The following is an 18716-nucleotide window of genomic DNA, read 5'->3' as shown; positions in this document are numbered from 1 at the left end:
ACAGGGGACATAGCCTCAAGATTCAGGTTAGTAGATTTAGGGCAGAGATGAGGAGGAACTGCTTTTCCCAGGGGGTGGTGGCTCTGTGGAATTCGCTGCCCGTTGAAGCAGTGGAGGCAACCTCAGTAAATAATTTAAGACAAAGTTGATTAGATTTTCACATTAGAAGGGGAATTAAGGGATATGGGGAAAAGGCAGCTAGGTGGAGACGAGCCTATCATCAGATCAGCCATGATCTCACTGTCTGGCGGAGCAGACTCGATGGGCCGGATGGCCGACTCCTGCTCATATTTCTTATGTTCTAACAGTGACTTGTATTTATTTATTTTGTTCTATCATATGTAAAAGCAATTAATGTGGCTTACAGGAGAATTGTCCAATAAAATCTGCCCACAGGCTGTTTAAAAAATAGGTGCTGAATCAAGGCCATATTTTGTGAGCTATTCCATAGACCATGTTCCCGGTTTCATGCCCTTCAACTGTTTTATTTCTCAGGCCCTCCATTTAACACTTTTAAGATTACAATCTACTCTATAAAGTTTTCATTCAAAGTAGTAAAACTCTGCTGCTTTTGCTCTGTCCCAACTGATTTGTACTTCTACAATGTGTCTTAATTGTACCAATTAGTTTGATTATATTTATGATGAGGAGAGGAGACCACCTTGAGGATGGTGACCGTGGCAGTGAGGGGCTCTGCAGCTGAAGGACACACAAAGTGTTGGTGACTTGCGGCCAAGGGACCCACACAAGCTACGGGCTGATGGTGGCTAGAAGTCAAAGGTCTCACACCAGGCTGCGGGCTGCTGGAGGCAGGCTCATGAGAACCAGGTATCAGAACCAGGATTCGAGCAGATGCTGAGGGCAAGGAGGGCTCCCAAAGGGCCCTGGGCACTGAAGGCTTCCTCATTGTATCGGAGGTTTGGATCTGGGCTCGGGTTGTTAATAGTTTGAACTGAACTGGAATCCTGTGTGGCTGCAGAAGCTGCGGGAGTCCTGGAGGTGACTCTGGGGGGACTCTTTTCCTTCTCTTTCTCTGACTGTAAGGGGCGCTGGGAAATGTTAATGGCAAACCTTTGTCTGCCTTATGGCAGACTAAATGCAATTTTGTGTAATATTACATTTCCATTTTATTACATGACAATAAATAGAATCTGATTTCTTTCTGTGTTTATATTTCTCTCTTTTAAAAAACAGATCTTTTCTTGAGTAGAGTTTGCAGTTATCAATAAGTGGTAATTGCGCCTGGCCCGCAGGAGAAAGAATCTCAGGGTTGTATGTGATGTCATGTGTGTACTCTGACAATAAATCTGAACTTTGACTTTGGTTACCCTTTACTCCCATAGATACTGCGTGACCTGCTGAATTTCTCCAGCATTTTCGTGTGTTAGACAAAGGAAATGATCATTGACTGGGGGTGGGGGGGGGGGGGGGCAGAGACTATAGCACTGAAGTATAGAGAGTAGACAGCTTCAAGTTCTTCAGAATACACATCTTCAATGACTTCACTATTGCACTGACGCGATGGTCAAGAAAGCAGACTTATGGCTCCACTTTCTGAGAAGGATAAGGATGAATCACAGTGTGGGACAGGAACTGCCCTACCAAGACCAGAAACTGCAGAAGGAGTTGAATGCAGCTCAGAACATCACGTACTTCCCTCCCCTCCATCTACATCTTCTGCTGCCCAGGAATGCCAGCCAACACCTAACCTACCCTGGACACACTCTCATCTCCCTCCTCCCATCGGGGAGGAAGCTCAAGAGCGTGAAAGGGTAAAAATAGTTTCTACCCCACAACTCTCAGGCTCCCAAGTGAACCTCACAACTGTGCTCACTATGCTGCCCTTACTTTGTACTAAGTGGTCAGCATAGGGTTAGCGCAACACTGTTACAGCGCCAATGACCCGGGTTTGTAACCAGTGCTGTCTGTAGGGAGTTTGTATATTCTCTGCGTGGGTTTCCTTCTAGTGCTCCAATTTCTCCCCACCCTTTAAAATGTACAAGGATTGAAGTTTAAGAGGAGCATTTAGGTGGCACAGGCTCGTAGACTGGAAGCTCCTATTACCGTGCTGCATGTCTACATTTTTTAAATAAATTAAATTTAGTGAGAGATCTGGTGCACCAAGTCGCCGTCCTATCCAGAGTGTCAGTAGCCCCTTGACAAACCGCAATGCCAAGCATTCTCATGGAACCTCACCCACGCTTCTACTTTCACCAGACATCTCAGATTTGGTCCTCAAACAGCTCACCTTTCTATGACGCTCATGGTACTTTGGTATACAAACATAAAATGTCGGAAATACTCAGAAGATCAGCGACCATTTCTGGTGACAGGAAAGCAGGGTTAATGTTTTGGAGGTGAGCTTACATAACAAAATATATCAACCCGAAAAATGAATTAATGTTGTCTGATTGTCTCAACCCAGCGCAGCATGCCCCACTGAGTATTTCCAGGATTTTGTTTTTAGCTCAGATTTTCAGCATCTGCAGTGGTTTACTTTCCTCCTGGTTTGCTCTTAATCTAACTGGAATCTATTCTAATGTGATCTCTCTTACTTCATTTTCTGCATCCACAATATATTGAATGAGAGCCTGCAATGGTTGATAAGACGACTGACAGTGCAATTTCAAGGAGAAACTGACGGGCTGCTGCTATATTCCACCAAAGGCATAACACTACAAAGAAGCTCCTCAGGGAGGTACAATTACATGGATAGGAAAGGCTTTGAGGGATCTAGGGAGTCAGGATTGAAGGGCATTCATTGAAAAGAGAGATGTGGAAGAATTTCTATAGCCAGAGTGGGGTAAACCTCTGGGATTTGCTATCATGAATGCCCGTGGAGGTCAGGTCGTTGGGTGTACTGAAGGCAGGAATTGATCGGTATCTGAATAGTCAGGGTTTCACAGGTTAGGCTGAAGAGTGGGGCTGAGTGGGAGAATGGATCAGCTCATGATGGAATGGCAGAACAAAGTTGATAGGCCAAATGGTCAACTTCTCCTATATCTTATGGTCTCAAATGCAGCCTCAGATGGAAACCTTGGTCAGCATGGGCAATTTGGGCTGAATGTCCTGTTTCGCTGAAATACAACTCCACGAATCTTGTAAATGTAGAAATTTTCTCACTTTCCAAAATCAGAATACATAATCAATGTTATTAATAAATTCAACAGGATATTTGGAATGCCTCAAATGGTTAGAAAATGGTGGATGGAAAAAGGTAACATAGGTTTGAAAGGAATCTAAATAGGTAGAGGAGGGAGCGGAGAATAGAAATATGGAGTGATGGTAGTGAAGAGCTGAATGGTCAGTTTCTTCCCTGTTAAACCTCAGAGGTAGAAATATCTGTGCTTCCACACTTGTCAAATTATGCACGAATTGGTCAGGTTTAGTAAGGGGGATGAGAGCAAAGGAAAAAGAAAGAAGTTCTCCACAGTTGCCAAGCATTAGCTAACCACGTGCATCCCTCGGTAGATTGGCTAAGACAACAGCTTTTTGCAGACATTGAACTGAAAAGTAAATTAATCCCTCGTGTCCTCTTGAGAAACAATGCTCATTACCGAACCGTTTGAACATCCTGAAAGGAAACTCACCAGAAATCCAGAGCGATCGGCAATGAATCACAGGGTTACAGCCCTGGGACTGAGATTAGCCAGATGTAGCCTTATCTGTTGCTTGAAGAAGAGACTGCCTACTGACTCTAACCTTCCATTCAAACTCCAGTGCTGAAAGCCATGTATTCATTCAGCTGCCTGGGATCAACGCTTCACTCCCCCACCCGCTCTCCTCTTAGTAATACTGTGAACTAAGCATGATGAGCAACAACTCCCACTAGCTTTAAAAAAAAGCAGTCAACTCACCAAAGGACCCATCCCATCCCAGGCTACACTCTCTGCACCTGAAGAAGGTTCACGAATGTAAAGTCACGCACCCCCAGCTTCGAGTGCTGTCTTTCCTGCAGTTATCAGACACCTGAATGAACTCCAAATTGTAAAATTATGTTCCATTTGCTCCTCCCCAATTGATCTCTCTTCATAAAATCGCAATGCTGGAGAAACTCAGCAGATGAAACAGTGTCCTTTATATAGCAAAGGTAAAGATACATAACCAATGTTTCGGGCTTGAGCCCTTTATCAAGGTATCAAGTTTTTACTTCAACCACAGTATCTGCAAACTTTCATGTTTTACTTTTGATCTCTCTTGGCAACTCTGCACTTCTGACTGTGCCTTATTTGAACAATGTATGGGATATCTAACTGTTCTACTTGCAAAACAACCTCGAAGACTGCATCTTGGTATAGCGAACAAACTTTGTGATTACTTAGAAGGGGAATGATCTGTCTCCTCTGCAGAACTTTACAGGTTAAGATTAGGATGCCACATAGTGCAGCAGGTGTATTGTTTCTTGTTCAGATTTATTATGATGAGAACATACGTGACATCTCATATAACCCTGAGATTATTTTTTCTGAGGGCCAGACAGAATTTCTACTGAGAAAGATAAGGATACAAAAGAGAAATATAAACAAATTGACTGTGTAAAATAGAAAATAAACATTCAATTAGAAATAATGTGCAAAGTAAGAGGTCCTTAAATGAGCATCTGATTGAGTTTGTTGCTGAGGATGGTGGAGGGGGAGCAGCTGTTCCTGAATCCGGTGGTACGAGTAGAACCAGATCCAGGAACCTGACCCCCCCCCCCCCCCCCCACCACCCCACCAGTGCTGTCTGTGTGAAGTTTTCACACTCTCTCTGTGACTACGTAGGTTTTCCCTGGTGCTCCGGTTTCCTCCTGTATCCTAGCTTTGGTCGGTAAAATAATATGGGTGAGTGGTGGAATCCAGAACTTCAAATTCCTGGGCATCAATTTTCTGAAAATCTATCCTGGGGCCTTCATGTTAATGCAATCTCAAAGAAGGCTCACCAGAGGCTGGATTTCATTTTTTGAGGAGATTTGGTATGTTGCCACAGCCGGTTCTACTCGCATACAGGTGTACCGTGGAGAGCATTCTGACTGGTTACATCTGTGCCTGGTACAGAGATGCCAATGCACAGGACAGACATGGGCTACAGAGAGTTGTGAACTCGGCCAGGACAATCACAGACATGAGTCTTCCCTCCATTAATGATATCTACAAGAGGCAGTGTCTCAAGAAACCAGCCTTTATCCTCAAGGACCCTCCCCACACACACAGGCCATGCCCTCTTCTCACTGCTACCGTCGGGAAGGAGGTGCAGGAGCCTGAAGACAATCACCCAACGTTACAAAAACAACTCCTTTCCCTCTGCCATCAGATTCTTGAATGGATAATGAACCACAGACACCACCTCTTTTTTTTTGCACTAGTTTTTTTTTTAATCTTGTATTAACGGAATTGTAATTCAGAGTAGTTTTGCACGTTGTTCTGCTCTATACTGCGGCTGCAAAACAACAGATTTCATGACACATGTTCATAACAATAAACCTGATTCTGATAAAGTTGATGGGAACGTGAGACCAATTTATAAAAATTCAGATGAAATATGAACAGATGGTTGATGGTGAGCATGGACTCTGGGCTGGAAGGCTGCACGACTCTAAGTTAATATAAACAGTTTAATCAACCCCTGTAAACCAGAACTGAATCTCTGATAAATGTAGGCAGTGTGAAACAAGCTTCATCCACAGTCAGTTTAATTCTATATGGTTCTGACACAATTACTCCTTTTCAGGTTTAATGTAATCCCTTTCCAAACCAAATTGCACTGGCATGCCAGTAGCATCTCTGGGGTCCCTTAAGCTTTGGAATTAGAGCAGATTTGAATCAAACGTTTAATGGGCAAAGAGCTATTTAATGACTAGCTTTTGGCATCTGTTCTTTCAATGGTACATGAAAGGAATTAATACATTTTAATAAAGGACACACAGGCAGCCAAATATTGGACCTTCGTGACTGTCACCAAGTACCTTTTACACACAAGCAAGCTTGTACTGACTGAATGAATTCTAACATGGCTGAAAGAAAATATCGTAACACCACTGCTCACACTACCATCTGAGACTCTCATATTCATTAAACAATATTTATTTATGTGTATAGATGAAAGGCTTGTCCTGTATATGGATTGTTTGTCTCTATGTCTGACCGTGTGTCTGCGTCTTTTACACCAAGGACCTGAGAATGCTGTTTCGCAGGGTTGTACAATCAGCTGATAATAAACTTGACTTGAGATGTGAAAATAGGTGCGGAGAACAAAGAACTACAGCAACAGGGCATTTGGCCCTTGTATCATACGTGTCCAAGTCCAACTATAAATCTGCTATTTGCACCTAATAGATTTTTCTACACCCTCTTCATATTCATTTGCCTTTACTGTAACCATGGCACAGTTGCTGTAGAGCACTTGATTAGAGATCAATTCACAGGACCATAAAAGCAGCAAAGGGGACCACTGGGGACTCCCTTCCCACTGTCGGGGTGGAATGCGCAGAGGGAATGCAATTCTGGTCGCCCCATTACAAGAAGGATGTGGAGGCTTTGGAAAGGGTACAGAAGAGATTAACCAGCATGTTGCCTAGTTTAAAAGGGATGAGTTATGGGGTGAGGTTGGAGAAACTTGGGTTGTTTTCTCCGGTGCATAGAAGACTGAGAAGAGACCTGATGAAGGTTTATAAAATCATGAGACATTGATAGGTGGGACTAACAGAATCTTCTCCCCACTTGAGGACATGAATTTAAAATGGTGGTTGCTTTTTTTTGGGGGGGGGGAGCGAATCTGAAGGACATGTGTGGGCAAGAGAGTGGTGGATGCCTGGAACAGGCTGCCAGGGATTGTAGTAGAAGTAGATGCAAAAGTAGTGTTTGATAGGCTTCTAAATAAACATAAATATCAGAATCAGAATTTATTGTCATGAACATGTCACAAAAAGTGTTGTTTTGTGGCAGCGTCACAGTGTAAACATTGATATGTGCCACTTTACAAAATAAATAAAAATAGTCCATGAAAAAGTCATAGTCAGGCAGGGTCTGTGGTTGATTGTTCATTCAGGAATCTGATGGCGGAGGGGGAAGAGGCTGTCCTTATGCTGCTGGGGGCTCAGCTTCAGGCTCCTGTACCTTTTTCCTGAAGAAAGAAGAATGAAGAGAGCAGGGCCTGGGTGGTGGGGGTCCTTGAGGATAGAGGCTGCTTCCTTAATACACCGTCTCATGTAGATGTCCTCGATGGAGTGAAGTCTGGTGCCTGTGATGTCGCAGGCCGAGTTAACAACCCTCTGGAGTATTTTCCTGTCCTGAGCGTAGGCATCTCCATACCAGACAGTGATGCAACCAGCCAGAAGGCTCCCCACGGTCCACCTGTAGAAGTTTTCAAGAGTCTTCAGTGTTGGACCCAATCTCCTCAAACACCTCACAAAGTATAGTCTCCGGCGAGCCTTCTTCACAATTGTATCAATATGGAGGCTCCAGGACAGATCCTTGGAGATGTGGACACCCAGGGAATAGAGGGAGATGTATCAGGTGCAAGCAGGAGAGTTTTTAATTGGGCATAATGACAATCATGTGGGCCAAAGAGCCTGTTTCTGTGCTGGACCATTCTGTGCAAGAGAGATGGACCCACCTGCTCACAGTGTGAAAGGATCAAGTTCAGTACTTCCAGTGTCAGACGCACTGCCTCCACTTCAGAGGTCCTGAGCACGGTGCAGAGGGCAGAAAATATTTCCTTCTGTTGCTGTAGTTTTTCACAGTGCTCAGACCCCATCTCAGCTATGTTTCCCAACAGCATCAGGACCTGTGTTAAACACACACACACACACAAATGTATTGAGTAATCAAGCCTTCTGCATGAAATAGACAATTTAGCTCAACTGTTGCATGCTAGTGTTTATACTCCACTTAAAGGTTCCTCCAACCTCTCTTTATCTCTCCATGAACATATGTCTCAGCGCAGAACAAAAGCAATAAGCATTCTATCCTCTGATCAAGATAGTGGTTAAATCTGAATGCCATTACCCCACACTATCCAAGATTTTCCAAATTCAGAATCAGAATTTATTCTCATGTTCATGTCACAAAATTCGTTGATTTGTGGGAGCATTATTGTGCATTACAGTTGCAAAAATTGCAAAAGATTATATCTCCAAATACACGTGTAATAGTTGATGCAATGTAAAAATTGACCCCCTATATTTGGCCTGGGCCAAATATAGCTCCCGACATCCAGACCCTCACCCAGTTCCCAGCTGCCCACCCTCCAGAGCTCCTCTCAAACTGAACGCGGACTTACCACCCAGTCCCGGCTGCCTGTGAAAGAATAAGTTTAACGAATATGCTTCACAAAGGGTTAATGAATTAAGTGAGAAAATACAGTAGTTGCCTTGTAACATGGTGGGAATGTAACTGCCTTCTAACGTGACCTTCCCTGTGCTGTTGTGAGATAGTAACTAACACCACAAATAATGTAGTAATGTAAATACACCAAGAGTAAGGACTCCCTGACATTTCCCAGCCGTCTGCAGACACCACAATGGAACATGTGTAAAAACAAGTATTGCCAGCTGTGTGAATCTTGTAGGGTCTCGCGAAGATCCCTGACCAAAGGTGTATAAAAGTGGGGTGAACACTTTATATGCTTTGAGTGCAGCTCAGTGTAGAGAATTAATTACTGAACTCTTTCCTTGTACCCCTCACTCCCACTAGCATTATCAAGATTGAATAAAGCAACTGTTCGCTTAATTGGTTCTGCTGTTTGTTTTATTATAGCACGAGCTGACTTTCACATGCCCACCTGAGCTCTAACGCCTCAACCGATGTAGCTACTTACTGCAGTCAAAAGTACTATTATGTGTAACAGACAACCCCTTAAATTTTACCCTAAAAATTGGTTCACTAAATTCGACTATTACACATGTATGTATGATTTTAAAAAAATCAATCAATTAGTGCAAAAGAAGAGAAAAAAAGTGAGGCAGTGTCTGTGGTTCATTGTCCATTCGGAAATCTGATGGCGGAGGGGAAGAAGCTATTTCTGAACCGTTGGGTGTTCTTCTTCAGGCTCCCATATCTCCTTCCCAATGGTAGCAGTGTAAAGAGGGCATGGCCTGGGTGGTGAGGGTCCTTGATGGAATGGAGACTAATGGCTATGATGACGCTGTTCTCGTTGTAACTGTGCTCTTTGTACAGCTATATGATTGGGCTGACTTGTTAGACTGCTCGTGGAAAATATCTTTCCCATTATACCAGGTATAATGTGCAAAAAACTCAATCTTGAGGAGGAGAGGAGTAAGGGATAGTGAGACGGAGAGGGCAAAGGCAACGGTGAAAATCAGGAATGTGGCGGAATTTAATTGATGGATATCTTGAAGGGTAATAGAGAAGGAAAGGTTATGGTGGGAGCACGAACTGAACATGTTGGAATTTAGTTGTGTTTGCCATTTATTTTTTTACAAATGCCCCGTTCAACTGGAGCAAGTAAGAACTTCAGTGTATATGTAAATTGTACAATCTATATGACAATAAACTCATTATCATTTTGAGCAAACAACAAGAAGCTGGAGGATTTCAGTGGGTCAGGCAGCATCCATGGAGAGAAATGGTCTGTCAATATTTCAGGTTGCGGCCTTTCTCGAGAAGCAATGAAAGATCCTGACTCAAAGTGTTGACTGTCCATCTCTCCCCACAGATGCTGGCTGGCTTGCTGAACCCCACTGGCCTCTCACTGCTTGCTCAGGCCACAGGGAGAATTCAGAACTTGCATCTGAAGAGCACAGGTGTCAATGCAAATGCGACATATGTGACATGGGGGAGCCAACTCACCAGTGTGTTAATGCCATCAGAGAAGGGAATCAGCTCAAACAGCGCTGCCACCAGACCTAGGCTGAGGAAGGCAGAGCAGAACCTCTCATCACCAGCTGCAGGGAACAAAACGACGTCACCCCAAGTGGGAATCTGGAATACCGCAGGAAATATCAGCTGGTTCTGATGAGAGTCGAGTCACTTACGCACCAAGTTACCTGCTTCTCTCTCCTCAGGCTGAGTTTAATGGTAGGTATGATCCCAGCTCTCCTCCCACCCCTTTTTTTATGTTTGCTCTCTTCCCGTCCCACTTTTCTCTCGACAAAGGGTCCAAACCCTTTGATTACGGTTAGTTAACATGGGCTTGTGGACGGAAGGTCTTGTTTAACCAATATGATAGTTTTTCGAGAAGGTTACCAGAAAAGTTGATAATGGAAAGGCTGCGGATATTGTCTACATGGACTTTAGTAAGGCCTTTGACAAGGGCCCTCATGAGAGGTTCGTCAAGAAGATTCAGATGCTCGATATTCATGGTGAAGTAGTGAACTGGATTTGATAATGACTGGACAGGAGAAACCAGAAAGTAGTGGTGGATGATGCTTCTCAGACTGGAGGCCTGTGACTGGAGGGGTGCCTCAGGAATTAGTGATGGGATCATTGTTGTTTATCATCTATATCAATGGTCTGGATGATAATGTAGTAAATTAGATTGGCAAGTTTGCAGATGACACTAAGATTGGAGGCGTTGTGGACAGTGAAGAAGGCTTTCATAGCTTGCAGAGGGATCTGGACCAGGTGGGAAAATGGACTGAAAAATGACAGATGGAATTTAATGCAGACAAGTGTGAGGTGTTGCATTTTGGAAAGACAAACCAAGAAAGGACATACACAGTGAATGGTCAGGCACTGAGGAGTGCGGCAGAACAGAGGGATCTGGGAATACAGACACAGAATTCCCTGAAAGTGGCGTCACAAGGGTTGTAAAGAGAGCTTTTGGCATATTGGCCTTCATAAATCATAGTATTGAGTACAGGAGCTGGGATGTTATAGTAAAGTTATGTAAGACATTGGTGAGGCCAAATTTGAAGAATCATGTGTAGTTTTGGTCACTTAACTTTAGGAAAGACCTAAAATAGAAAGAGTGCTAAGAAGATTGACTAGGGTGTGGCACAGTGTTATGGAGTGGGTTAATAAAATTATGATAAAAATATGTTAAGTATGGATTGTGGAGGTTTAGTTTAGGTACACTTCACAAACAGATATTAACATTTCACAAAAGAGGATCTCATTTAAAATGCAAGAGCTATGCCTAAGGTGGAGCCTACAAGTCTACGGTGAATTTGCAGAAACAATGGAAGAGTACTTGTGACAGTTTTACAAGGTCTTAATTGGATGATATTATGGAATAAATGGACTATTGTCTTTAAAGAAACAGATGTCCAGGTGAAACTGATTCCGGTGCCAGTGATCCAAGATTGGTTGAAGTTTGTTGTTCTAAGAGGGGTAATGTGGTTTTGCAAACAGAGAGAAGGAAAAAACATGATTCTAGAGATAGAGAGAGAGAGAGAGAGAGAGGGAGAGAAGTCAGTTTACAGCAGGAGCTGCTGTTGGAAGCTGCAAGCTTTGCACTCCTGTTTTAAGACCCCATTTGAAGACGGGTTTTGAGTTCTGAGTTCAGCCTACACTAAATGCTTATAGTCAATTACAAGAGGAAGTGGCTGGTTAATGTATTTCTCCTGGAATAAGGGAAAAAGAACTCTGTGGTAACCTGGAAGAAAAGGTTATCTTTTGGAAAACCCAAAAGGGAGAAAGTTTATTCAGCAAGAAGTGGCTGATTGAAGGAGATCAGTTTGTGTGTGTGTCCAACAAACAACGAATCTCTCTCTTTGAAACCAACAAAGACATTCCTAAGCGGTAACAATTTAAGTTAAAGCACTAAAGCCTGGTGAAGATCATAAATGTTACATTCAGTGCAGTGTGGAAATTGCCTGATCCCAGTGAACTTGGAGAAGTAGAAAGTGAATGATTGGACAGTGAAACAAATAAGTTTCCTGAACACATACACGTGCACTTAGAATTAGAAGGGGGTTAAGTTAATAGTAATAAATTAAAGATTGATCTTATTATTATGTTTGAAGAAAATTAAAAGCAACTTTTGTTGAAGTCACTGTCATCTTGGTTTATTTCAGTTGCTGCTGGATTTTGGAATCCTCTGGGCTCATAACAACATTAGGGTTCAGGAATTGAGTTACAGGGAAAGATTAAACAGGTTAGGTCTTTTTCTCTGGAGCATAGAAGAATGAGGGGAGATTTCATAAAGGTATTTAAAATTATGAAGGATACAGATAGAGTAAATATAGGTAGGCTTTTTCCACTGAGGGTAGGTGAGATACAAACTAGAGAAGTGGGAACGTGAGGGGAAACTTCTTCACACAGAGAGTGCTGGGTGTGTGAAACAACCTGCAAGCTAAAGTGGTGAATACCAGCTCAATTTTAACATTTAAGAAGAAGGAAAAGTATATGAATTGGAGGGGTATAGAGAGCTCTGGACTGGGTGCAGGTCAATGGGACTAGGCGGAATAATGGTTTGACACAGACTAGAAGGGCCAAAGGGCCTGTTTCTGTGCTGTAATGTTCAATGGTTCTTTGAAACACTGACTGACCACTTCTACCCACAGATGGTGCCTGGCCCACTGAATTCCTCTGGCACCTCAAGATTTGAGTTTCTCTGCAAATACAGCAAATTATTTCTCTCCATGGATGCTGCCTGATCCACTCAGTCTCATGTGAGGGATGTGGTCTCACTCCCCTGTCTGCATCAAGGATGCTGAGGTAGAGATAGTCAACAGCTTTAGGATACCAGGGGTACACTCTCCAGTGACCTGTCCTGGTCCACCCACATCGATGCAATGGCCAAAAAAGAGCACCAGCGCCTCTACTTAACTCAGAACCCTGAGGAAATTGGCATGTCACTGTGTTCCTTAACAATGTACAGGGGACCAGTTGAAGCATCCTGTCAGGGTGCATCACTGCTTGGGTCGGGAACTGCTCCGCCCAAGACCTCATGAAACTGGAGAGTGTTACACATCCACTCCCCTCCACCTATAACTCTCACTGTCCTGGAAAAGCAGCCAACGTGTTAAAAAAACTCCTCCCATGCTGGCCGCACTCTCTTCACCCCTTCCCTGTTGGGAAGATTTACGAGTGGGAGATCATGCATCCCCAGATTCTTTCCTGCTGTTACTTAAAATTTTAATTTTAGACATACAGCATGGTAACAGGCCATTTTAGCCCAGGGGTGCATGCCACCCAATTAACCACAACCCTAGTACATTTTGAAGGTGGAAGGAAACCAAAGCTCCCAGGGAAAACCCAAGCACACACAGGGAGAATGTACAAACTCCTTACAGACAGCGTGGGATTTGAACCCAAATTGCACTAACCACTACGCTAAACATGCTGCCCCAAGATTCCTGAATTAACCCCAAAGTTGTAAGATTATGTTGCCTGAGCTTCAGTCCAACTGATCTCTTTCTGTAACTATGCACTTATGTACTGCCTTACTTGTGGTACTTTGTATGGGATATCTAACTGTTCTGCTCACAAAACAACCTCTATCATTGCATCTTGGTACATGTGACAATGAACCTGGACTTCGCAGGCTGATCCAGCACTGAATTGCCTTCCAGGCAATGTTGTTGAGCTACCATCGTGAACCGCTGCGGTCCTCGAAGTGTGGATGTACCAACTTTAACGCAGACTCACCGGTGAGGTTGTTGAGGAGCCACAAGCATTCCCGGGACAGGGACGGCTGAGAATGCAGGAACTTGCTAGTGATGGAACTCAGTGCCTGGAGCACACCGTGGGTGTCCAGCTGACTTCTGTGCAGGGGAGCTTCACGGCTTGCCATCAGATTTCCTAAGCAACGAACCACGGGGTAAATCAGCTGAAACAGCAAGGAAAGAAAGGGGAAATCGATAGGTGTCTGTTTAGTCAGGGTGGTGGGGAGAAGGCTGGGGAGTTGGGCTAAGTGGGAAAATGGATCAACTCATGATGGAGTGACAGAGCAGACTCGATGGTCAAATGGCCTACTTCTGCTCCTATATCTTATGGTCTAAATAAAACAGCATACAACAGAAACAAACTTCCAGGGAACAACAGGGCCAACTGGTGAGATTATAATGGCATCCTTAATTTGCAAATGGTTCTATCAAAATCTAGTTCTTCCTTAAATACTTAAATTATATAAATAGTCATCCAGGATCCATGGGTAGCAATGGTGAGTCAACAGGGCAGGTAAAATTAAGTTCAACAAACTTACTGAAACCATTATAAGAGGAAACAGATTTCTTCTTAGGTGCTACTTTTAAAATCTGTTAGAGAGAGTACAGAGGAGATTGCATAATACATAGGAGCAAAAATAGGCCATTCAGCCCATTAGGTCTGCCATGCCATTTAATCATAAACTGATCCATTATCCCACTCAGCCCCATTGCCTGGCCTCCTCTGCATAACCTTCAATGCCATGGCTAATCAAGACCTCCCAATCTCTGCCTTAAATACACTCAATGACGTCCTCCACTTCGGCTGTGGCAACAAATTCCACAGATTCTCCACCCTCTGGCTGAAGAAATTCCTTCACATCTCTGTTCTAAGAGGACACCCTTCAATCCTGAAGTTGTGTCCTCTTGTCCTAGACTCTCCCACCATGGGAAACAACCTTTCTACATCTACTCTGTCCATGGCTTTCAACATTCAAAATGTTTTGATGAGATACCCCCCCCTCTCATTCTCTTAAATTCCAACAAGATCAGGATGCTGCTTGGATTAGAGGACTTTAACTATGAAGAGATTGGAAAAGCTGGGCTTGTTTTTCCTGGAGTGAAGGAGGCTAAGGGGTAATATGATGGTATATAAGGTTAGGAATGAAATAGATGGGATAGATAATCAAAATATTTTCAACCAAGGTGTGGATAGCAAAACCAAGAGGGCATAGTGAGAGGTGGGAGTCTTATGGGGCCCTGAGGAGTGTTTTTTTAAGAGAGTGGTTGATTTATTTTAATTTACATCTTTAAGTATATATGTGATTATTATGTGCTGTGTGGTGTGTGGTCTGGAGAAATGTTGTTTCCTCTGGTTGTACATATACAGTCAGATGATAATAAACAAACTTGATACAGTAAAATTCCCATTACCTGAATTCAAGCAACCTACAGCCTCAAGCAACTGGCAAAAAAATCGCGGAAAACTTTGGTTAAAAGTACCAAAGTTTAAAATTGCCACCCCCAGCTTTCAGTTCGTCAATTGCACAAGATGCACTCTCAAACTGGTCAATTCAATGATCTGGCATCTACCAATCCCCATAGGTGCAGGATACCAGGGCCTTTTCTGTATTTGGAACTTACTGCCTGAGGAGGTGGTGGGGGTTTAAAGGGGGTATTAAATAGGTGAGGCAGCGTGTCGACAAATGAGGTTAGTGTGGATTTAAAAATTTTAAATAAAATGTAGACATACAGCAGAGTTACAGGCCATTTCGGCCCATTAGCCTGTGCAGCCCAATTATACCCAAATGAATGGGAGGAGGAAACCGAAGCACCCGGAGGGAACCCATGCTAACATGGGGAGAAGAATGATAGCGCGGGATTTAAACCCTGGTCCCATTCGCTGAAGCTGTAATAGCGTTATGCTAACCGTGCCGCCCCTGGGCAACAAAGATCAGTATGGATGTTATGGGTCGAACAGCCTGCTTCTAGTCTGTAACCGTCTATGACTAATCTTCAAAGTCAGCCTGTTCCAAAGAAAAGAACAGCAGCCTTCCCCAGAGCTGAAATACTATATTTTTCTCATATGGTGGAGACCAAAATGTTCTTTTCCCCTTTGGGCTTGAGCTGCCCCTTAAACACAAACTCTGCTTCAGCCTTGTGTCTGTGTGGGCTATGGCTGCCTGGAATCAGAAGGTCCCATTCCACAGACTAGAGTGCAAAGTCTGAACATTCTCCCAGAGCATTCATGAGGGGGAAAAGCTCAAAGGACATGAGAACTGCAGATGCCGGTAACTTCGAGTGAGCAGTGAGAAGCTGGAGGGACAGGCAGCATCCATGGAGAGAGATGGACAGCCAGTGTTTCAGGTCAGGAGCTGAAAAGTGAGACAGCAAGCATAAAAAGGAAGGGTGGGAAGAACTGAGGGGATATAAGATACTGGACTAATGAAGGTAGGAGAGGTGGAGAGACAAATAAGGGAGGAGACATTGAGGGTGTGGGCAGATTGAGAGAAAAGTGAGAAGTTTATTGTCATCTGATTGTACAAGTACAACTCAACGAAACAGTGTTCTCCAGTCCTCGGTGCAAAACACGCACGCTCACAGCCAGACAGAACACACATACGGATAAACAATACATCTGCAGAACAAGTATTTATAGCTATAAAAATAAATAAAAAGATATTGTTTCCTGAATATGAGAGTCTTGGAGGGTCAGTGTGAGCAGTTCCTTTGGTTGTTCAGCATTCTACTGCCCGTGAGAGAAGCTGTTCCTCAGCCTGGTGGTGTTGGCTCTGATACTCCTGTATCTCTTTCCTAATGGAAGCAGATGAAAGATGCTGTGTTCAGGGTGAAAAGGGTCCTTAATGGTTTTGTGGCCCTCTTCAGAAGGGGATCCAGTAATCAGTGGAACCAGATAGCAGTGGGATTATGGAATCTTTACCTTAATTACCTACAGGCGCAACACTATTATTGCAGCAGCGACTTTGGTTCGAACCCGTTGCTGTCTGCTAAGACTATATACATTCTCCTCGTGTCCCTGTGGGTTTCCCCCGGGTACTCTGGTTCCCTCCCATCTCCTAAAGACATTGGGCGGCGTGGTCTTGTGGACCAGAAGGGCCTGTGGTTGTGCTGTGTCTGAATTAAATTAAAATTAAAAATTCAGAAAACCTAATATTTGCGCTGATGGCATGTAGGCTATTCAGGAGCAAAATAAAATGTTCCTCTAGTCTCCATTTAAGCCTCACCCTGGCAATGGATATTGGCCTGGACAGACATGTCTGCAAGGGGATTTTTAAATTTAATTTCAAAAATATAGCACAGCAACAGGCCATTTTGGCCCATGCTGCCCAATTACACCCGATTAACCTACAACCTTCAGTATTTTTTGAACAGTGGGAGGAAACCAGAGCACCTGGAGGAAATCCACGTAGACATGGGGAGAATGTACATTTACAGACAGTGCCAAGATTCGAACTTGGGTCAATGGCTCTGACACAATGCTGCGCTCACCACGACACTAATCGTGCCGTCCCTGCGAGGAATGGTAAAGGAAATTACAATGGTTGGCAACCGGGCGTTCCAGGGACCTACTGACTTTCAGGAGTAATGTTAAAACAAGGGCCTGTCCACCCTTAAGTGGGAGAGTTACTGCCAGGAAACCTTAGCCAACATTTATCCCCAGAAAGTTCTCTCTGCTCATGAGCACACGACTGGGAACTTGGTGTTTCCCACTTTACATCTAAACTATGCCTGCACGAAAACAAAAAGTGCTGGAGGACATCACAAAGCTGGAACAGGCATTGCATTAATATTAATTCAGATGGATCCTCTCCCACTCTGATATGGCAGTAACAATGGGCATGAGGGGATAAATTAAAGGATCTCCCAGCCTTACTTACCAATTCGACACCATCTGCTACTGTGCCTGAATCAATGGCTCGGCCCAAAGCTATCAGCAGTATTCCAGCTTGGTGCACAAGGCCCTGAGAGATCAGGACTTTGTCACTGCTCACACCACTGCAGGGGGGAATGAGAAAGAGAAATAAGCATTTCCACCAACCAATTTTTGAAGGCAAAGTGGAATCGAACCCAAGTCTTAGGAGTAGCAAATGGATGGGAGGGAATGGAACGGGAGGAGGCGGAACAGGAGGGGGTGAGAGCAGGAAGGGGCGATGGCAGGGAGGGGGCGTGGGCAGGGAGGGGGAGAGGGCTTTGGCAGGGAAGGGGAGGGTCGAGGGCAGGGAGGGATGAGGGAAGGAAGGGGGTGAGGAGGAGAGGGTGGTGCAGGGAGGGAGGGGCGAGGGGGAGGGATGAGGGCAGGGCGGGAGGGGCAAGGAGAAGGAGGGTGAGGCGAGGGCAGGGAGGGATTGCAGAGAGGAGCCAGTTTAGTCAGTGCCTTGAAGTGAAAGGTGCACCACTGGTGGTCTCTCATTGGATATTCAGCTACAAGAACCCTTTCACCATGGATTTGCTGTAGAATTAGAACCTTTCTGTGGTCTCATTTCGTGTCTCAGTTTGGGTGAAAGCAGACTTTACCTGAAGTGAATGTCCCTGCTGTTACCCAGGGGAAGAGCCACATAGCACAGAACAGCTCGTCCATGCCGTCCAAACTGACATATTGGGCAAGCCCCATTTGCCTGCATATAATCCATATCCATCTAAACCCTTCCCATCCATTCATTCATCCCAAAGCCTTTTGAACAGTGTAACTATGCCCGCTTCTACAATGTCCTCTGACAGCTTGTTACAGATATGGAACATCCCCCCCCCCTCCCCCCCCCCACCTGAGTGAAAAAGTGCCCCTTAGGACCTTCTTAAATCTTCCCCCCCCCCCCCCCCCCCCTCAGCTTAAACCTGTGCCTGCTAGTTCCAGAATTGCCTACCTTGTAAAGGGACTGTGAGCATTCAATTTATCTATGCCCTTCATTACTTTACAAATTTTTATAAGATCACCCCTCTGCTCCTACACTCCAGGGAATAAAGTCCCAGCTTACTCAACATCTCCCGATAAACCCTCTAGTGTTAGCAACATCCTGGTGAATCGCCTTTGCAACCCTTTCCATGGTGACTTTTACAGTGGGGACGGTCTTGCTCCACTTTGGAGCCAGTGTGTTTTTTCACACTCAACTTTCAGCTTCCTACCATACTGGCCCACTATGGTGCACAGGTATATGACAGGACAATAGGG

At 44.3% G+C, this 18716-nt stretch overlaps 1 protein-coding gene across 3 annotated transcripts in view; it reads right to left on the bottom strand.

Annotated features, from left to right (window-relative positions):
- The window catches only part of tmco6 (transmembrane and coiled-coil domains 6), a 46302-nt gene that overhangs the window by 16041 nt on the left and 11545 nt on the right, over positions 1-18716 (bottom strand). For all 3 annotated transcript variants that reach the window (XR_011344666.1, XM_069898028.1, XM_069898027.1), the window contains exons 8-11: positions 17428-17545; positions 13533-13713; positions 9789-9883; positions 7594-7764 (exon numbers count right to left, since the gene is read on the bottom strand). Coding sequence is in view for 2 of the 3 variants with exons in the window: in XM_069898028.1 (XP_069754129.1) it covers positions 7594-7764; positions 9789-9883; positions 13533-13713; positions 17428-17545 (565 nt within the window). In the remaining variant the exon portion in view is untranslated. The remainder of the gene's footprint in view (positions 1-7593; positions 7765-9788; positions 9884-13532; positions 13714-17427; positions 17546-18716) is intronic.

Source organism: Narcine bancroftii, chromosome 9, assembly GCF_036971445.1.
Source record: "Narcine bancroftii isolate sNarBan1 chromosome 9, sNarBan1.hap1, whole genome shotgun sequence".
Classification (NCBI taxonomy): domain Eukaryota; kingdom Metazoa; phylum Chordata; class Chondrichthyes; order Torpediniformes; family Narcinidae; genus Narcine; species Narcine bancroftii.
The sequence above is the reverse complement of the archived record's forward strand: the minus strand, read 5'-3'. Positions and strand labels throughout refer to the sequence as shown.